This window comes from Lissotriton vulgaris, chromosome 11 (genome assembly GCF_964263255.1).
Source record: "Lissotriton vulgaris chromosome 11, aLisVul1.2, whole genome shotgun sequence".
Lineage (NCBI taxonomy): Eukaryota > Metazoa > Chordata > Amphibia > Caudata > Salamandridae > Lissotriton > Lissotriton vulgaris.
The window spans coordinates 916,922,382-916,942,974 of NC_141699.1; the positions used below are offsets into that span (position 1 = coordinate 916,922,382).

The window sequence follows — 20,593 nt, forward strand, 5'->3', positions numbered from 1 at the left end:
TTTAGCTTATAGATCCCCTTCCAAACCACTGTGGGAAAATCATGAGATATTAGTTTTCTTTCAAACAATATTCATGATATCACAGCAGAAGGTTTTTTCACATGGTAAAATCACCTTAGAACCCACCACAATTCCTAAAACGAGTATGGTACCATCAACAAATCATTTATAATGTAACTAAAGTCCTAAAACCCTCTATTAACTACAATGCTTTTTAATGAGGTGCTATCATGTATATTGGTCCCAAGATGGCTGCCAACACTTCTTGGATGAAGTGCTGACAGCCAATCAGATCAGATGTGTGGTTAGGCTCCGCCCAGATATATATCTTTTTTTGAACCTAAATTACTCAAAATCCACTGGAGCACATATATTGAGACCTAGCAAAGGCACATCGGGCTAACAGTCCCTACAATTTTGCCAAGTTTTGTGCAAATCCATTCAGCCGTTCGAGCTAAAAGTGGGGCCAATCGCCCTATGGAAATTAACATGGGAAAAACGTGTTTTGGGACTCCCCTTTTTTCTCGGCCCCCCCTTGATGAAACCCCCCAAATTGTCAGGGGCTGCTCAAAAACAAAATGTTCCATTTTCCTGAAAATTTCAGCCAATTCCGTCCACAAACACCAAAGTTATTAGACATAGAATTTTCAAAAATCCCATAGAGAAAAAATCCTAACTATTTATACCTACTGGCGACCGCCAGTAGGTAATATATATATATATATATATATATATATATCATATTTAAACTTCACAGAAACACACAGTCACTGGATGATGTCATCAGTGATGTCATTTGAGATGTCATCAGTGATGTTACTGACCATGTCATGAATGATGTAATATGTGATGTCATCAGCAGTGCATTGTGGGGGCACGAGTTATAGTTAGCTAAACTAACTATAACAGCTGAATTTCTTTGGTTTTGTACAAGTGAAATGTCCAACTAACTCCAACGTCTCTGAAAACTGTGTTTTTTAGTTATATATATATATATATATATATATATATATATATATATATATATATATATATATATATATATATATATATATATATATATATATATATATATATATATTCACTGAAAAAAAACATAGGTTTCAGACATGTTATAGTTAGGAATTAGCATTTAAAAAACCTTTGAAATTCACGGAAAAAAACATAGGTTTCAGACATGTTATAGTTAGGATTTAGCATTTAAATACCCTTAGAAATTCACTGAAAAAAACACAGGATTCAAGGACGTTATAGCTAGTAGGACAGTTCACTTGTACAAAACCATTAAAATTCCCCCGTTATAGTTAGTTTTACTAACTATGACTTGCGCGCCCGCAATCCACTGCTGATGATGTCACATATTACATCATTCATGACATGGTCAGTGATATCACTGATGACATCACTAATGACATCTCAAATGACATCACTGATGACATCACTGATGACATTATCCAGTAAATGTGGTGGTTCGATATTTAAATAAGTATTATATATATATATATAGCAATCTGCCCTGAAGACTGAGTGGATGCATGGAGGATTTAATAGCAATGTGATTGACTGTCTAAGTGACAAATTTGAAGTGTCTCACTAAATATATGGGATAGTGATTAAACTGTGTGAAAACCTGTATCACTCTATCTCTTGTTGTGTAAACTACTACATAAGTTGGTTATTAGCTATGTGAAAGTCTAGTTATTAATTAGTTAAGTGAGTATTTGTATGGGATAGTAAATTAATGTGTGTGTGGTTGGGTGGGAGGTGTGTGACTGTCCAAAGATGTGTAAATAGTTGATTTAGTAGGTATATGAGGTTAAGACTATGTGGAAAAAGTTGCCTGGGTGAGTGAATCTCTTTATGGGTGTGGTGATGAGTAAATATATTTCTCAATGATACATGTCCAACAAACTAGAAATACAAAAGTTACAAAAGTTGTGACAGTTGTTGTACATAAATAAGTATACATAAGACTCAGTGATTGTATGAGTGACATATTGATAATTGTATACTTGCAATAGTGGTTTTATAACACACTAAGTTACTATCTACATGAATAAATAAAGTGGTGTTTGTGTAAGTGTGTAGCTTAGTAAATATAAGTATGATCAATTGTTTGCAGACGTGAATAGGATGACTGCATAAGTGAATAAGATGTGTGCTGGTGTGTAATGTTGATGTAGGTGTATAAGTATATTTAATAGTGTTCTATTGATCTTTGTTAGCATGTATGAGTGAATCTATAAGTAAGTGTTTAGATGTGTGTGTAGATGTAGGAATCACTGAGTGGGTTTTTAGAAACTTGTATTGGTGTGTCAATGGTTTCAAATATGGTACTTCATATTTTATAATGAGTGTTGAAAAGTTATACTAGTGTATGATAAGATGTATCTGATTGTCACGTGGATGATGTCATCAGTGATGACATTTGAGATGGCATCAGTGATGTTATCAGTGATGTCACTGATCATGTCATGAGTGATGTAATATGTGACGTCAACAGAAGTGCATTGCAGGGGCACAAATTATAGTTAGCAGAACTAACTATAAGAGGGGAATTTCAAGGGTTTTGTATGAGTGAAATGTCCAGCTAACTATAACATGTGTGAAACCTATGTTGAATTTGCAAGGTTTTTTAAATGCTAATTCCTATCTATAACATGTTTGAAACCTGTGTTTTTTTCTGTGAATTTCAAAGGTTTTTTTAAATGCTAATTCCTAACTATACTATGTCTGAAACCTATGGTTTTTTCAGTGAATTTCAATGATTTTGTAAATGACAATTTTTAAATGTATTGATTCTTATATTTATTTTCTTGATACTGATTTACTACATTTTTTGTAACTATTTTTAGATATTTTATTTTTTTAAATTACATTTTAATTACATTATACATTACATTACAAAATATACTTTCTCATAATTAATTACTTTAGGTTAAATAGTTTGCAAATAGGCAATAGACTCAAGTACAGTAGTTACAGTTGTTGCAATGGGCAACACAATTTCAAACACATTGCAACATTGAGCTGAACGGGAATTTCTAGTTAAATGCAATTAGTTACTTTATGGATTACTTTTCTAACTACAGGACTGGATCCTAGATTCAGTCCTGGGACATCTCCTGTAAACAGTTGAGTAAAAGCATTTTGTTTACAGTAGTGATTTTTAATGGAATATTATTGTATTTTAAAAGTTGACACTTAGAAACTTTTTCACATAGAATCACCAATGTTATCTTATGGTAGGAAATTCACTTAGCAAGTAAGTAGTGTTATCGTTACTTTTTCTTACTCAGTGGTGGATCCTGAATCCAGCACTGGTGCATCTCCTGTAAACACTTAAAAGAATGTGTTTAAGTCATACATGCGATTTTTGAGGAATATTTGTAGTTTGTGAAAATAGACACTTAGAAACTTTTCTGGTGAAAACCAGACAATGGATTCCTATGGAAGGAAATACAAGTTACTTGTCAGTATGGTTAGAATTACTTTTCAGGGTTAGTGCTGGGCTAAAAGATACAGCAGTGAGTTCTCTCCTGACAACAGGCGAGTAAATGGGAATTCGTTGTTCCGATGATTTTAGGTGAACATTTAAAAGTTCCAAAACTCCACACACAGAAGAATTTCCAAGTGAAACCAGTCAATGTTAGCCTATGGAAGGACATTAAAGTAACAGGTATGTATGGTTAGAATTACTTGTCGGGATCAGTACTGCACTCAAAGATGCAGCACTGAGGTCTCTCCTGATAACAGGTGAGTAAATCGGAATTCGTTGTTCGAATGATTTTAGGTGAATATTTTAAAGTTTCAAAACTCCACACTTAGAAGAATTTCCAAGTGAAACCAGCCAATGTTACACTATGGAAGGACAGTCACTTAGCAGGTAAGTAGTGTTATCTTTACTTTTTCTTACTCACTGGTGGATCCTGGATCCAGCACTGGTGCATCTCCTGTAAACAGTTGAAAGAATATGTTTAAGTCATACAGGCGATTTTTTAGGAATATTTGTAGTTTGTGAAAATAGACACTTAGAAAATTTTCTGGTGAAAACCAGACAATGGATTCCTAAGGAAGGAAATACAAGTTACTGGTAAGTATGGTTAGAATTACTTTTCAGGGTCAGTGCTGGGCTAAAAGATGCAAAAAACACAGTTGATGGACAGAATGTAGAACAATGTCATACATTCACCCCAGTACAAGGATCTGGGCCTAAATCCATCGTTTTTTTGCACTCCACACCACCCTGGGTTAGACACTGGCTATATGCAAATCAGCTCTGACCCTTTGCCTCATGGGAACAGTCCAGTCCGAACTACCAAGCCATGTCTTTTCCCAGACCGGAATCAAGCATCCAAGGACCGGTTTCTGGCTATCAGCCTTCATCAGCCTGGACAGCTTGACTCCAGTGGTGTGGAGAGCCTGGGACTCACGTCTGAGTATACCCAGCACACTCGGGGTGAAAATTGCAAAAAACACAGTTGATGGACAGAATGTAGAACAATGTCATACATTCACCCCAGTACAAGGATCTGGGCCTAAATCCATCGTTTTTTTGCACTCCACACCACCCTGGGTTAGACACTGGCTACATGCAAATCAGCACTGACCCTGTGCCTCATGGGAACAGTCCAGTCCGAACTACCAAGCCATGTCTTTTCCCAGACCGGAATCAAGCATCCACGGACCGGTTTCTGGCTATCAGCCTTCATCAGCCTGGATAGCTTGACTCCAGTGGTGTGGAGAGCCTGGGACTCACGTCTGAGTATACCCGGCACACTCGGGGTGAAAATTGCAAAAAACACAGTTGATGGACAGAATGTAGAACAATGTCATACATTCACCCCAGTACAAGGATCTGGGCCTAAATCCATCGTTTTTTTGCACTCCACACCACCCTGGGTTAGACACTGCCTATATGCAAATCAGCTCTGACCCTGTGCCTCATGGGAGCAGTCCAGTCCGAACTACCAAGCCATGTCTTTTCCCAGACCGGAATCAAGCATCCAAGGACCGGTTTCTGGCTATCAGCCTTCATCAGCCTGGATAGCTTGACTCCAGTGGTATGGAGAGCCTGGGACTCACGTCTGAGTATACCCAGCACACTCGGGGTGAAAATTGCAAAAAACACAGTTGATGGACAGAATGTAGAACAATGTCATACATTCACCCCAGTACAAGGATCTGGGCCTAAATCCATTGTTTTTTTGCACTCCACACCACCCTGGGTTAGACACTGGCTATATGCAAATCAGCTCTGACCATGTGCCTCATGGGAACAGTCCAGTCCGAACTACCAAGCCATGTCTTTTCCCAGACCGGAATCAAGCATCCAAGGACTGGTTTCTGGCTATCAGCCTCCATCAGCCTGGATAGCTTGACTCCAGTGGTGTGGAGAGCCTGGGACTCACGTCTGAGTATACCCAGCACACTCGGGTGAAAATTGCAAAAAACACAGTTGATGGACAGAATGTAGAACAATGTCATACATTCACCCCAGTACAAGGATCTGGGCCTAAATCCATCGTTTTTTTGCACTCCACACCACCCTGGATTAGACACTGGCTATATGCAAATAAGCTCTGACCCTGTGCCTCATGGAAACAGTCCAGTCCAAAACTACCAAGCCATGTCTTTTCCCAGACCGGAATCAAGCATCCAAGGACCGGTTTCTGGCTATCAGCCTTCATCAGCATGGATAGCTTGACTCCAGTGGTGTGGAGAGCCTGGGACTCACGTCTGAGTATATCCAGCACACTCGGGGTGAAAATTGCAAAAAACACAGTTGATGGACAGAATGTAGAACAATGTCATACATTCACCCCAGTACAAGGATCTGGGCCTAAATCCATCGTTTTTTTGCACTCCACACCACCCTGGGTTAGACACTGGCTATATGCAAATCAGCTCTGACCCTGTGCCTCATGGGAACAGTCCAGTCCGAACTACCAAGCCATGTCTTTTCCCAGACCGGAATCAAGCATCCAAGGACCGGTTTCTGGCTATCAGCCTTCATCAGCCTGGATAGCTTGACTCCAGTGGTGTGGAGAGCCTGGGACTCACGTCTGAGGATACCCCGCACACTTGGGGTGAAAATTGCAAAAAACACAGTTGATGGACAGAATGTAGAACAATGTCATACATTCACCCCAGTACAAGGATCTGGGCCTAAATCCATTGTTTTTTTGCACTCCACACCACCCTGGGTTAGACACTGGCTATATGCAAATCAGCTCTGACCCTGTGCCTCATGGGAACAGTCCATTCCGAACTACCAAGCCATGTCTTTTCCCAGACCGGAATCAAGCATCCAAGGACCGGTTTCTGGCTATCAGCCTTCATCAGCCTGGATAGCTTGACTCCAGTGGTGTGGAGAGCCTGGGACTCACGTCTGAGTATACCCAGCACACTCGGGGTGAAAATTGCAAAAAACACAGTTGATGGACAGAATGTAGAACAATGTCATACATTCACCCCAGTACAAGGATCTGGGCCTAAATCCATCGTTTCTTTGCACTCCACACCACCCTGGATTAGACACTGGCTATATGCAAATCAGCTCTGACCCTGTGCCTCATGGGAACAGTCCAGTCCGAACTACCAAGCCATGTCTTTTCCCAGAGCGGAATCACGCATCCAAGGACCGGTTTCTGGCTATCAGCCTTCATCAGCCTGGATAGCTTGACTCCAGTGGTGTGGAGAGCCTGGGACTCACGTCTGAGTATACCCAGCACACTCGGGGTGAAAATTGCAAAAAACACAGTTGATGGACAGAATGTAGAACAATGTCATACATTCACCCCAGTACAAGGATCTGGGCCTAAATCCATCGTTTTTTTGTACTCCACACCACCCTGGGTTAGACACTGGCTATATGCAAATCAGCTCTGACCCTGTGCCTCATGGGAACAGTCTAGTCCGAACTACCAAGCCATGTCTTTTCCCAGACCGGAATCAAGCATCCAAGGACCGGTTTCTGGCTATCATCCTTCATCAGCCTGGATAGCTTTACTTCAGTGGTGTGGAGAGCCTGGGACTCATGTCTGAGTATACCCAGCACACTCGGGGTGAAAATTGCAAAAAACACAGTTGATGGACAGAATGTAGAACAATGTCATACATTCACCCCAGTACAAGGATCTGGGCCTAAATCCATCGTTTTTTTGCACTCCACACCACCCTGGGTTAGACACTGGCTATATGCAAATCAGCTCTGACCCTGTGCCTCATGGGAACAGTCCAGTCCGAACTACCAAGCCATGTCTTTTCCCAGACCGGAATCAAGAATCCAAGGACCGGTTTCTGGCTATCAGCCTTCATCAGCCTGGATAGCTTGACTCCAGTGGTGTGGAGAGCCTGGGACTCACTTATTTATTTTATTTATTTTCAAAGTTTTATATAGCGCGAACAAGATCTTCGCAGATATCAGAGCGCTTTACATAGAAGGTACATGAAGGAACATAGTCAAACACATAGATCAATAGATCACACAGTACAAATATGTGGCTGCAAGGCCAATCATGTGCGTAATAAGACAACTCATACAAATAAGTAGAGGGGTCAAACATGTGATACAGATCGGTGCAGGGTGTTAACAGAGTTCAAGATAATAGTTCATGTGCGTAATAAGACAACTCATACAAATAAGTAAAGGGGTCAAACGTGATACGGATCGGTGCAGGGTGTTAACAGAGTTCGAGATAGTAGTTCAAGTGTATTTAGCCATGAGGATAGCTTTTACTTCTCTTTTAAAGAGTGTAAAGGAAGATATACGCCTGGTTTCGGGAGGGAGTGAGTTCCAAATCCTAGGCGCCATTCCTGAGAAGGAGCGCTTGTATGTTTTTTCCTTCCGGAATTTTCGAGGTTTCAGCAGAAGATTGTTTGTGCCTCTCGTGTTTCTAATTCCCCCAGAGATTGTCAATTTCTGAGTGAGGTAGCCGGGTGAGTTTAGGTGTACCGCCTTGTGTGTCATGCAGGCGATTTTCAGATGTATTCTGGCTTCAAAAGGCAGCCAATTCAGGGATTTCAAGTCAGGGGTAATGTGGGAGTGCTTTTTTGACCCAGTGATGAGTCTCGCTGCAGCATTTAGGGAAGCTCTTAGTGGTGTGGTTGTAGTTAGGGGGAGTCCGCAGAGGGCGGTGCTGCCGTATTCAATTCGTGGGATGACTAGTGCTTGTACTGCGGTTTGGAAGTCTTTGGCTGGGTGGTAGGGTTTAAGTTTCCTCAGAATATTGATCTGGAAGTTCGCTCCCTTTGTTGCCTTGCTGATATGTTGCTGCATGTTGAGATTGGTGTCAAGTGTTATGCCTAAGGACTTTGCTGAGTCCACGATGGTGGGTTGGACATTGAGTGCGGTTAGGTGTTTAAGCCAGATTTGAGTGGTGGATATCTTCGCTGGAGGTGAGATCAGAAGGAACTCTGTTTTCAGGGCATTGAGTTTGAGGTGATTATCTGCAAGCCAGGATTGGGTGCATCTGATTGTTGAGTTCAGGAGCAGGATGTCATTGGGGGATTGTAATTTGAGGTAAAGTTGGGTGTCATCGGCGTACATGTGAAAGTGTATATTGGATGCTTGTAGCAGGGTGGTGAGAGGTTCCATGACTAGGTTGAACAAGGTTGGGGATAGAGAGGATCCTTGGGGGACGCCTAGCGTTACAGGTATTGGCGAGGACATCAGGTTCTTGCTCTTGAATTTCTGCGACCTGTTGTGAAGAAAGGAAGTGAACCATTTGAGAACAGTTCCAGATAAACCCATTCTTGTGTTTAGTAGTTCTAGTAGATTCTCATGTTTAACGGTGTCGAATGCTGAAGAGAGATCAAGAAGGATGAGGAGGCAGGTGTCGTTTTGGTCTAGCATTTGAAGTGCGGCGTCAATTATGTGAGTCATCGCAGTTTCTGTGCTGTGTCCTGCTCGGAAGCCTGACTGGTAAGGGTTGAGGAGATCAAATTGCTCAATGTGTTTAGTCAATTGTAGTTGTGCGCATTTTTCCAGCAGTTTGGCGAGAGTGGGGATATTGGTGATGGGACGGTAATTGTTGAGATCAGAGGGGTCGGCTGTAGGTTTCTTTAGTAGAGGTGTGACCTGGCCAACTTTGAGGGAGTCAGGTATGCTTCCCTGTTGGAGGGAGCTGTTGATAATTTTAGTCCAGAGAGGGAGAAGCAAAGGGGTAAAGTCTTTTACTGCAGAGGCAGGGAGGGGGTCCGTGAGGTGATTGGATGGTTTTAGGGTGCTGAGCAGTTTGCCAATTTCTTCTTCCGAGTATGTGCCGAAGGTTGACCATGTAGCATTGTTTTTTGGTTCAGTGGGTGCTATGCATTGGGGTTTGGAGTATAGGCTTGCGTCAATGAGGAGATCGCTTTTTATTTTGTCAGTTTTTTGGATAAAGAAAGCAGTGAATTCATCACAGGAGGGTGCCTCACGCCCAGTGTTGAGTGGTTGGGGTTGCTCCTTGGATTGTGAATGGATTAGCTCAAACAGTTTTCTCGGGCGGTTTTTTGCTTGGTCGAGTTGGAGGCTGAAGAAGTCTGATTTTGAGCGTTTTATTTTCCTGAAGTAGGCGTTTCTCTTTTTCTTCAGATCTTTTAGGTGCATTGCAGAGGGATCTGATCTCCAAGTACGCTCTGCCATTCGCATGTCTCGTCTATCCTCATTGAGACTCCCGTTGTACCATGGTTTGGAGATTTTTGTAGAGACTCTTTTTAGCTGCATAGGTGCAGCCTCATTAATTATAGAGGCCATAGCGTTGAGATAGTGGTCAGTAGTCAGAGTTTGGACGTCCGTGGCGCCTGTCGGTGGGAGTAGGAGATTGCAGCTGTTAGGGGGCAAAGAGCCTGGGTTGAGCTTTTTCGAGTCTCTTTTCCAGACTTTGGGCTTGGAGAGTTGAGTCGGGTTGATTTTGACTTTTTCATTGATAAAGAATGTGATAATATGGTGATCTGACCAGTCACAGGGTTGGATGGATTCGAGTTGGATAGAGTCCTCTTTGGAGATGATCAGGTCGAGGGTAGAACCTTTCTCGTGGGTCGGAGTGTTGCATATTTGGGTGAGGTTAAGGGCATCGAGGAAATTATTAAGACTGTTTACCACCGCGTCGTTGCGATCATTCCAGTGAAGGTTGAAGTCACCAAGGTATATTTGGGTGAGCAGCCGTCCGGAATTGGTTGAGATCAAATCCATGATTTGTTGGGAAAAGGTGAAGTTGTCCCTGGGTGGGTGGTAAATGCTGTGAAGAGAGCATATCGGTTTGCCCTCACTAATAATGTTGAGACAGATGTATTCCCAGGATGTTGGGGATGGCAGGGAGGTGTCTCTCGTCTCGACTCACGTCTGAGTATACCCAGCACACTCGGGGTGAAAATTGCAAAAAACACAGTTGATGGACAGAATGTAGAACAATGTCATACATTCACCCCAGTACAAGGATCTGGGCCTAAATCCATCGTTTTTTTGCACTAAAAGATGCAGTACTGTTTTCTCTCCTGATTCCAGGTGAGTTAATCGGAATTCGTTGTTCGGATGATTTTAGGTGAATATTTAAAAGTTGCAAAACTCCACACTTAGAAGAACTTCCAAGTGAAACCAGTCAATGTAAGCCTATGGAAGGAAATTCAAGTTACTGGTAAGTATGGTTAGAATTACTTTTCAGGATCAGTACTGGGCTCAAAGATGCTCCACTGAGGTCTCCCCTGATAACAGGTGAGTAAATCGGAATTCGTAGTACATCCAGTAAGCGCCACAGAACTGCGTAGCAGAAAGATGTAAAAAGGGGCACGGCTTGCACTACCTCTCTGCAATGCAGCGCAGTGGCGCTTCCTGGAAGCACCTGCTGGGTACTTGGCCCCCATGGTCCCTCAACTTTAAAATAGAATTTTTTCCCCAACCTAAAATGTGCCACAGGGCGTGTTTGAACACATCACGTCAAAATTGTCAATGGGGAGGGGGGGGGTGTGTGGCCCGCCTCCTTGGCCACTGGTATACCTGGGGACCCCATCCCCCAGAGCTGGCCCTCACCATTGAGGATCACGGGGGTCCCCAATCCCCTCACGGTCCTGCCGGCTCCCTGCCTCCAGCGGGAGCCGGCATTGCTTTTCCATATGGGGAGCAGCTAACATGCTGCTCCCCATATGTAAAAGCAATCTGCTTTGCTTCATTGAAGCAAGAGCAGGTTTCCCTGCTCTCGCTTCATAGAAGCAAAGCAGTTTGCAATGACAGGGTGGGAGCTGTGAGGCTCCTGCCCTGTCATTGGAAACAGCAGTGTCCCAGGGGTGGGCACCCCAGGACACTGCAGGAGCCAGCCCTGGGGGGTGGCGGTCCCCAGGGCCTGTACAAGGCTCCAGTAGGAAGGCCGCGCAGCCCCCCTCCCACATTTGTAAGAAGCCAGGGGGTTGGCGGTCCCCAGGGCTGGAGGGGTCTCAGAGCCCCCAATATATAATTTTCAAAAGCCCCGGGGGTTGGCGGTCCCCGGGGCTGGGGGACCTGAGAGCCCCCCCACCCATTTGAAACAAGCCCTGAAGGGTGGCAGTCCCCGGGGCTGCAGGGGGGCCCGTGAGCCCCCCGCATAGATTACATTAGAGGCCCTGGATGTGGCGGTCCCCGGGCCCGAGGGGCCTCAGAGCCCCCCCAGTTAATGCTTTAAAGCCCCAGGGGGTGGCGGTCCCTGAGGCTGGCGGGGCCTGAGAGCCCCACTACCCATTTCAAACAAGCCCTGGGGTGGTGGTAGTCCCTGGGGCTGCGGGGGGGGGGGGCTCGTGAGCCCCCCGCATATATTAAGTAAGAGCCCCGGGGTGTGGTGGTCCCCGGGGCAGTGTGGGAGGATTGGGACCCCCCCACACTATTTTTTTCATAATGCCCCCGGGATTTGGCCCCCCGGGGGCAAATTACCATATTTAGCATGGGAGACTGCGTATCTTTTATTTTTTATATCAGTAGGATGCGCGGATCCTACACGCATCCCACGGTTTAAAAAAACAAAAAAAAATGTTTTGGCCCTGGGGGTCCTTGTGGGACCCCCTGAGCAGGCCTAGGGGGTCAGGGTGTGTCTACCCTGCCCCCCTTTCGCGTTTTGTTTTGGGTTTCTTGAGCCTCGGTCTACCAAGGCACAAGATGGCTTGGCTGCCAACACTTCCTGATTTGGAGTGTTGACTGCCAATTAAATTACAGCTCGTGCACGGCAGGGTGCACGTAGCCTCCACTTAGAGTACGTGGATAGGTACGCGGATCCACCGAGCCCATAGATATATATATGACTTTAACTGTCATTTTCTCAGGAACTACTAAACGGATTTACACCAAATAAGCAAAAGGCACGAGTCTGAACCAAGGACTACCACTTTGCCAAATTTGGTGTAATTCCATTCAGCAGTTCGGGCTATAGCTAAAGGTCCTATGGGAAATTGCATGGGGAAAATGCGTTTTGGAACCCCCCTTTATTTTCGGCCCCTGCTTGATGAATCATCGTGAAACTTTCAGGATAGGAGCATCCCGGAGCTGGCCAAAAGTTTGGAAACTTTAGCGCAGATTCGTCAATCAGCGCCAAAGTTATTCTAAATAGAATGTTGCAGATTTCCTATCTATTCACCATTAGACAATATATATTCACTATGCGTTGCTCTACCTCAATAATCTAACTGCTATTAATCCCAATACCACTAGTTTCTTCGCTACATGTCCGGACTCTGTCTTCATGCCTACTCAGGGTATGTGTAATACTATGCGCATCTGAATGAAAACCTCATCATAGCTGTCTCTACCTCAGAAATGCCTTAGAGGATTTGCCAATGTATTGCCTTATATCCTGACGCCTTTAAGCCTATACCATTCATGCTACTATCATGTGCTGCTACAACAATTTATATAGCTATAAGTTATGTCTATCTCATATTGGTATGAGCCACTGTTCCCAAAACTGGCCCTTGGTTCGCCTATGCTTTGGTTACCCTGATATGTTCTATGTAAATCCTGCACTCACGACCTTATAAACATTGTTGTGAAGAGCTATGTTGCCGTTGGTTCTAGTTTGCGTTAAATCTACAAATAACATTTGAAAATACATATATAATCGTCAAAGCTACCATCCCCCTGACCCCAAATCACTGCTTGATAAGTTCTAAAGAAACCTATCATCCACCTTAGCTAACCACAGCCTGAGCTGAATGTAGAAATCCCCTTCGTATATTTGTTACTAACAGATGGCTCAGTGGGGACTAGCTAAGTTGAAGGATGCCCACAGAAACCTGGGGCGATAACGGCACAAGACTGTGTTTGATGAGGGCAAAACCATTATAAGCGACATAGATGTTATTCAGCCCCAATTATGAGAAAAAAGCGCCAGATGTATGAAAGAAATGTTTTTTTATTAACTGACAGAAACGCATTTTTAAGCATTTAAGAAATACAATAGCCTTTCTTTTTTTATAAAGCCTGATAGAAAATCTCACAATGCAATTTCCAAACATGGCTGACCAGCAACCAGACCGAATAGAACTCGCATTTTGTGATATCCTCATTAGGAAATCGCAAAGAGAGATTTCCTATTTACAATTTTTAACTACATGTACAAAGTGTTTCCTAAATGCAAAATGGACATTTTGGGAATGCTATTACCATTGACTCAAAGTCGATGGTAACCATGTGCAATTTAAAAAGAGCACTTTAAAATACCTTTAAAAAGTGCCATAAGGCACACAGGTGCCCCTATGGCATGTGTGCTCATTACATGTGCACAACTTTTTGGGGGTATATCAAGGGGGCCTTACGCCCATAGGCACCCTTTGTTTTGCATTTTCAAATTTGCGATATATATTAGGAAATTGCAATTTAGGAAATGCAAAACCATTCCTATTTGGCCCATAAGTAGGATTGCTACTGCATTCCCTAGAGATTTCCGAACAGTACCTCTGACTCTCTAGGAATTGCTATTGGAAAATCTTTATTTTTGTACATACCATTTTGCATTTCATAAATAGCGATTTCTTAGGATTCGTTAATTAGGAAATGCCAAATTGGAATTTCGTATATCTGGGACAAAAATTCTTGCCCTGCCAAATGCATAAATGAGCCCCCCTCTCAAAAAAAGGAAATCCCCATTATCTACCAGAGCAGGAAGAAAAAGAAGGAAGAAAGAAAAAGCCCTCTCAAAATTTCTAAACAACACAGTTATTCAAGTTAACAATATCTTTAAAATCCACAATGCCATCATCAGAACTTTGCAGCTGCCTCTATATCCTCTTATTCCACCTCTTTTATTTACAATCCCATTTTGTAAAAATGTTGAATATACAGTTCTTCCCCTTCCTTGCAATGGGATCCACTAATATGACTAATGTCTTTCCTCATGCAGAAATCATTATTGGTCCGCTCAAAACGGCCAACATCAATATTTCGGGAAAAGAAATGATTGCTGACCCAGATACTCTGGCCAACTATCACCGCATTTCCAATCTCCCCTTCATCAGAATAAATAATGGAAAGAAAGGGGTTGTGATTACTCCAGGAGCATTTGGAATTAACCATCTTCTCCACGACTATCAGTCTGGATATAACGTGTTGGCAGGTTTTTGGTGTGCTAAGGCAAAAAAAACTCCCAAAGCAGGTGTTTTCTCTAGATAAATAAATATTTGACTCCAATGTGATTAAAGGTAAGGCAATGTTTATTGTTTAGTTAATTAAAACCTTAACAATTTTAAACAAACAAAAAAATATAAAGAAAAAAAGAAGAAGCAGAGAAAAAATAAAAATAAAAACACGAATTGACCATACAATCTTTTCGTCTCTTCATGGGGTTTTTAAAAGTTCAATATTATTAAAAGTCAGTGAAATGGGTTAATCCCTCGTTAACCATTCATCCGACCATTTCAGCAAGCTTTGCGAAGGCTTTAAGAAATGTAATCAGTCTGCCATTCAATGAGGGGTCTGAGGGGTTTAAGCACACCATTATTGCAGCTCGCCAGGATCTTATGCCTCTTTCATTAAAGCTTGACTTTAGAAAGATTGCTCGTTCCTCCTGGAGTTTTTTGCATATGCAAATTACGTGGATGAAATCTTCTTTGTAGGAATTACACAGCCGACATGATTTGGGGCCTGCATGCAACCAAGCAGGCTGGTCAGCCAAGGATGGTAGGGATCCAAAGCGTAGCAACATGAGTTGCTTTTTTACTTTTATTGAGAATGTTTTGCTCAGATATGTCGCCGGGGCAAGAAGCTTGTAGTGGTTTATCACCATCCAGGCGTGCGACCTTGATCTAAAAGTATTTTTGTCCAATAGGGATGAGTGGGTCTTTGAGACTTTGTTTAAGGCTTGTTTAAAAGATTGGTACGGCAAATTTTTGTTCCATAGCTCCGTTGTGCATGTAGTTGTAATGGATTTACGGCGGTATTGATTAAAAGGAGAGGATTTGTCCTTGTTTAGTTCAGACCAAAGGGCTTCATTAATTTTTGATGAAGATATATTTAGCTTGATGCTGTACCAAGTTTTCACTGTCGCGTACATTCTGCCTATGTCTTCATTTATTAGGCCGAATTCAAGGCGAACCTGGGCTGGAGAGACCGACCTTTGTATCTGGAATACTTTTTTGAAGATGGAAGCTGTCAGTTGATTTAGGAGCTCCCCATCCTCGCTGTGGAAGGCCGCGCTGGCATATGTTAGTGTTGGCAGGATTTTTGCCTTCATAACGGCTAATAAGGGTTTCTAGGAGGGGCCCTGCAGGCTTTTAGACAGTAGGCTGAAGGCAAATATTAGGGCACTTGCTCTCTGGGTCATGTACCTTTTTTTCTTCGTGAGGTTTCTTGAGTTATCCATATAGAGGCCAAGGTATTTGTATTTTTTTACCTCTTCTAGTTGGATTCCGTTGAGCCAAATTGACTGTTTTCTTCTCAGTTGGCTCCCAATCACCATTGTTTTGGTCTTGGATATGTTTATTTCTAGTTTGTTTTCTGAAACGTATGTTGACATTTCGTTCAGGCTTCTTTGGAGGCCGATCTTTGTTTGGCTCATTAGCACCACATAATCTGCGTATGAAAGATGCGAGAGTCTCAACTCACCAAGTTTCGGAGGATGGGAGTTGATGTGGTCCAGCCTTTGAGAAAGATCAGATAAAAACAGATTGAAAAGGTGAGGGGCCAGAACACACCCTTGTTTTAGGCCTCTGGTGGTTGTCAGCTTCCTCGATAGTCTGGACCCATCTCCCATCTTGATCCTTAGCCAGGTGTTTGAATAACAAAGCAATATGCCTTTTAATAGCCTTTCAGGGATGTCCCAAGCTCGCAGCTTTTTCCACAGGAGGTGACGGTCGACGCTATCGAAGGCAGCTTTAAGGTCTATAAAGCAGAGGTAAAGGGGATGTTTCCTCTGCCTGCACTTGTTTGCAATTAGTGATAGTCCTAAGATGTTTGTCGTTTTCCCTAGGCCTTGTCTGAAGCCCGTCTGATTGGCCGGGATGAGGTTATGATTTTCAGACCATGCCTTGAGCTCTTCTAGCACCCTGGAGGCGTAGTATTTGGCCTCAACATCCAGCAGAGCTATTAACCTGTAGTGAGCTGGGTTTACTCTGTCTCCTCCTTTAAATATAGGGGTCAGAATCGATCCTAGCCAGTTTACCGGTATCATGTTTAAGTTCTCTACTTCTTGGTATAAGATTGAAAGGTGATCACCCCAAAACGAAATGTCGTGTTTAAAGATTGCTTGAGGGATTCCGTTGGGGCCTGGCGCGCCATCGTTTCTGCCTTTTTTTATTATGCGTCTGACTTCCGCACTTGGGGAAGACGGGTAACTTGTTATTGCTGTTACGGAAACTGTTCCCTCCGATAGATTTGTAGCGACCTCTGGCTGCTCCTTTTTTTTTGGAGTTACGGAGTCTTCGGTGCTGAAAGTTTCTATGACCCTTTTGGGCTCTCCACTTCCCACGTCTGGATCCGGAGAGCTTCCCACTAATGTTTCCATAAACCTCATGGATAAAAATTCCACCCACTCAGATTCTTGGATATTTGATGATAAGGTTTTAGCTGGTCGATTCAAGTTGTTTATGGTTACCCAAAATTGTTTTGAGTTGGGTTTTTTTGAGCTACAGAGGAGTTCGGCCCAGAATTTATCATTGCTCTATCTTTTGTCCTCCCAGAGGTCTTTTTTGTAACATTTCCTGAGCTGCCTTACTCTATCCCATGCCGCATTATCAGGAACTGTTCTTTTTAACATCCCTATTGATTTTTTGAGTTTACGTTTCAAGGCGCTCAGCCCTGCCGTTGATGTTTTTCCCAGGTCGGTAATATGGCTATGATTGTTTGTCTGTTTTTGTCCAGACGAAATTTGCGTAGTTAAGTCTGCTGTGAAGTTTTCCCACGCTTGGATTTTATTCTGAGTACCAGCTTTACTTGAGAATAACTTCTTTTTTATTTTTAACTGTAGAGTTTTCCATTGTATCGTTAGACCATTTGAACCGTTTTAGGTCAACCGTGTGAATGTTGCCTTCAGCGGATACATTTACCTGGTGTTTGATGATTTTTAACCTGAAGTGTACCAGCTGGTATGAGTGATCGCTCCTGGTCGTGAATTCTATCCAGAAATGGGAGAGGCTTGGCATAAGTGATACTGAGATCGCTGCGTAGTCCAGTCTTGATCTTGTCTTTCCCCCATGGAATGTGAGGTTAGGGGGGAAGTCGTCTGGGGTTCTACGGTTGATTACTCTTAGCCCAAGAAACTCTAGGGCGTTTACCAACCCTGGCTTGCATGGTCCACTTTTGGCCTCGTGGGCTGGAATTGATTTGGGACGGACCAAAGTATGTTATCCATTACTAGAGCTTCGTCCTCATCCGGGGTGTGAATTAGATTTGAGTTAAAGTCTCCTGTGAGTATCAAATCCCACAATGGAAAAGTACTCCGGATGTTTGTAATGATTGCGACTAGTTGTTTGTTGTGGGACAGTTTTTTCCTTGCCATGGGATGTGCCTATGTATTTATCAGGAGGACGGTTTTGTGCATTTCTGGCATGGCTAAGGTTTACAACAAAAGAGCTGACAGAGGCTCCACCAATATAAATATGACACTTCTCGTAACTCTAAACAGAGTGCAGGAACCACAAGTTTGGTGGGAGCGTAGAAGGCCTGGGTGAAGTTTATGGAGTTCAGCTACAAGGAATGCAGCAAAATGACCAAAGAATTCTGCTGTGCAGAGTTCCACGAGCAGCGGAATGTGTTGGATCAGGCTGTTTGCGCTGATTTTTAGCACTGGGTATTTGTCTCATGCTGGAAAATCAGTGCAAATGACACCATGCACTGCACAAGAGGGTGCTGCTTCATTCTGCCACTCAAGTAGATGATCCACTCGAGCGGCAGCGGCCATAACATGAACGGAAGCCTTCTCAATGCAAGCAGTAGCAGCCATCTGTGACCGCCTGCATTGAGAAATACCACCGGGAGGTGGTCTGGAGTAAGATTTTTCTCTCTCGCGAACTTAAAATTGGTGAGCACGAGCTGAGTTTTTTGGAACTCTGCATGCTACTTGGAGTGCAGAGTGGGAAAAACTCTGCAAACTCTGCGAGCGGAGCAGAATTTCATGCCCAGGCCTAGAGCAGAGCACATCTGATGTATGGTGATGCTCCTGCTCCTATAGACTCTGAAAGATTACGTAGCTCTGCATTAAGCTAGGAAAAGGCTTTGGGAATTTGCCCCAAAGTTTATTCCATTACCATATCTTGTTATGCTGATGGTAAGTGAGAATCTACCAGAGTTCTGATTACAACCTAAAGTAGGTGGTTTTATGACTATACTTTGTTGATGTTTGCACAATACTTTCGCTGATCGATTAGCAATTTCTGCATTATATCAAACAGTGCATAGATTTAAGTGCTATTTGTAAAGACCTAACCTGCAAAAACAATCTACTCGAACACACTGCAAATAGTTGAACAGTAGAGTTAACTGGAAATCACTTGTTGCAGCTGTACAGTAATCATTTGATAAATGGTGTAGTGTCCTGATGTTAAAAATAAACAATGTTTAATAACATACCTTGAATGCAGCCTCTCCAATAGCGCAGATGCCTGTGATTTTCATGAGATTCTCCAAAGCTGCATTTTGAACCATGAATTTAGGCAAATAGGTGCTCCAGCTTTGGAAAATATGCCCAAGTCTTGATCCTTGTCTGGCGTGTTGTTCAGGATACCACACTTCCATCTTTAAGGAAAAAGAGAAAGCATATGAAAATGGCATAGGTCTTCACAATCTAACACATTTTATGCTTGTAGTGAACAAGCACAACATGTGAGCACCTAGCATATATTTTGAAGTATTATTTTAAAGACAATATTTATGTTTGAATATATAATCCTTCTGAACCATTGAAAATAACGTTCCACTGTCCTGTTTAATAAGAGCCGGTGCTAGGCCCTGGAATTTATTCCTACCTACTGGGTCTCTTCAAATCATCACACGTGAGTCATGTCCAAAAGTGTGCTGCACTTCTATTCAAGTTCTGTCCACGGAGACCCAAACACAGATTACGTAACAGCAGAAACAACATCACCATGATGTGCATGAGCTTCAACATCAATTACTACTACTGCAGAAATTAAAAAAACACATGTTGTTAACTATTAAGAATTTAATGTATTGGAACCAGCATATTGCCCGCCTCAATGCTAAACTGGACTCATAATTCACTTTCACTGGTTCAACAAAAATCTAGGCTGTCTCTGGCTCAACTGGGACAGCCCACACATGTTAACAAGGTCTGCAGCATTCATGCACCAGTACCATTTATTTCTGTACCTGCTTCTTCCTACCTTTGCAGCTATTGTGCCACCCTATATAGCCTGTATGTGCCACAAGAGGTAGTTTACTACTTTGGGAGCCTGTTTCCTGCCCTGATACTTGGAGTGTCCACCCTGTGATGCAGCCACCTTCATGCCCCTATCTGGCTCTATAGGGACTTGCTGAGGGAAGTGAGAGGAGGTCACTGACTTGGTGCGCATACAACCAAGGCCCAGACTCCACTCTCCCCAGTTTTGAGGTGAAATGGTCGATTTATGCATGCAGTTGGAGAACAATAATTAATGTTTTAATGATGTTCAAATGTGCATTTTCTGATGAGAATATGACCTGAACACCATGTCACAACAAATGAAATAGTCTTTCAATAATACATGGTCATTTCAAAGACCGAGGCTAAGCCAAAACCAGTGCTTAAGACTCAGAAGAGCTGAAACGCAATGGGAACTGTTGAAATAAGCAAGCTGCCACATATCTCACTGTGCAATAAAGCACTTGGAATCCATATATATATATTTATATATATATTCACTGGGAAAAAATAAAGGTTAACAAAACGTTATAGTTGGAGATGGAATAAAAAAAAAACTTAGAAATTCACTGAAAAAAGCAAAGTTTACAGAGACGTTATAGTTAGGCTAAGGTTTCACTGATTCAAAACCACTGAAATTCAGCTGTTAACTATAACTCTCTACCCCGCAATGCACTGCTTATGAACTCACAAATTACATCACTCATGACATGGTCAGTAACATGCCTCCAGGCACACTACTGGTTGGGGGAAGAAATTCACTTTATTCCTGAGGCCCTCAACACCCAAAGGGACTTCATACC

The 20,593-nt window shown here is 42.8% G+C and overlaps 1 protein-coding gene across 1 annotated transcript in view; it reads right to left on the reverse strand.

Annotated features, from left to right (window-relative positions):
* Positions 1–19,124, reverse strand: part of LOC147683685 (phospholipid scramblase 4-like) — a 178,935-nt gene extending 159,811 nt beyond the window's left edge. Inside the window, exon 1 of the mRNA XM_086944889.1 lies at positions 19,001–19,124. Within this exon, the coding sequence (XP_086801015.1) occupies positions 19,001–19,075 (75 nt within the window). The 5' untranslated portion in view covers positions 19,076–19,124. The remainder of the gene's footprint in view (positions 1–19,000) is intronic.
* Positions 19,125–20,593: the final 1,469 nt, after the last annotated feature.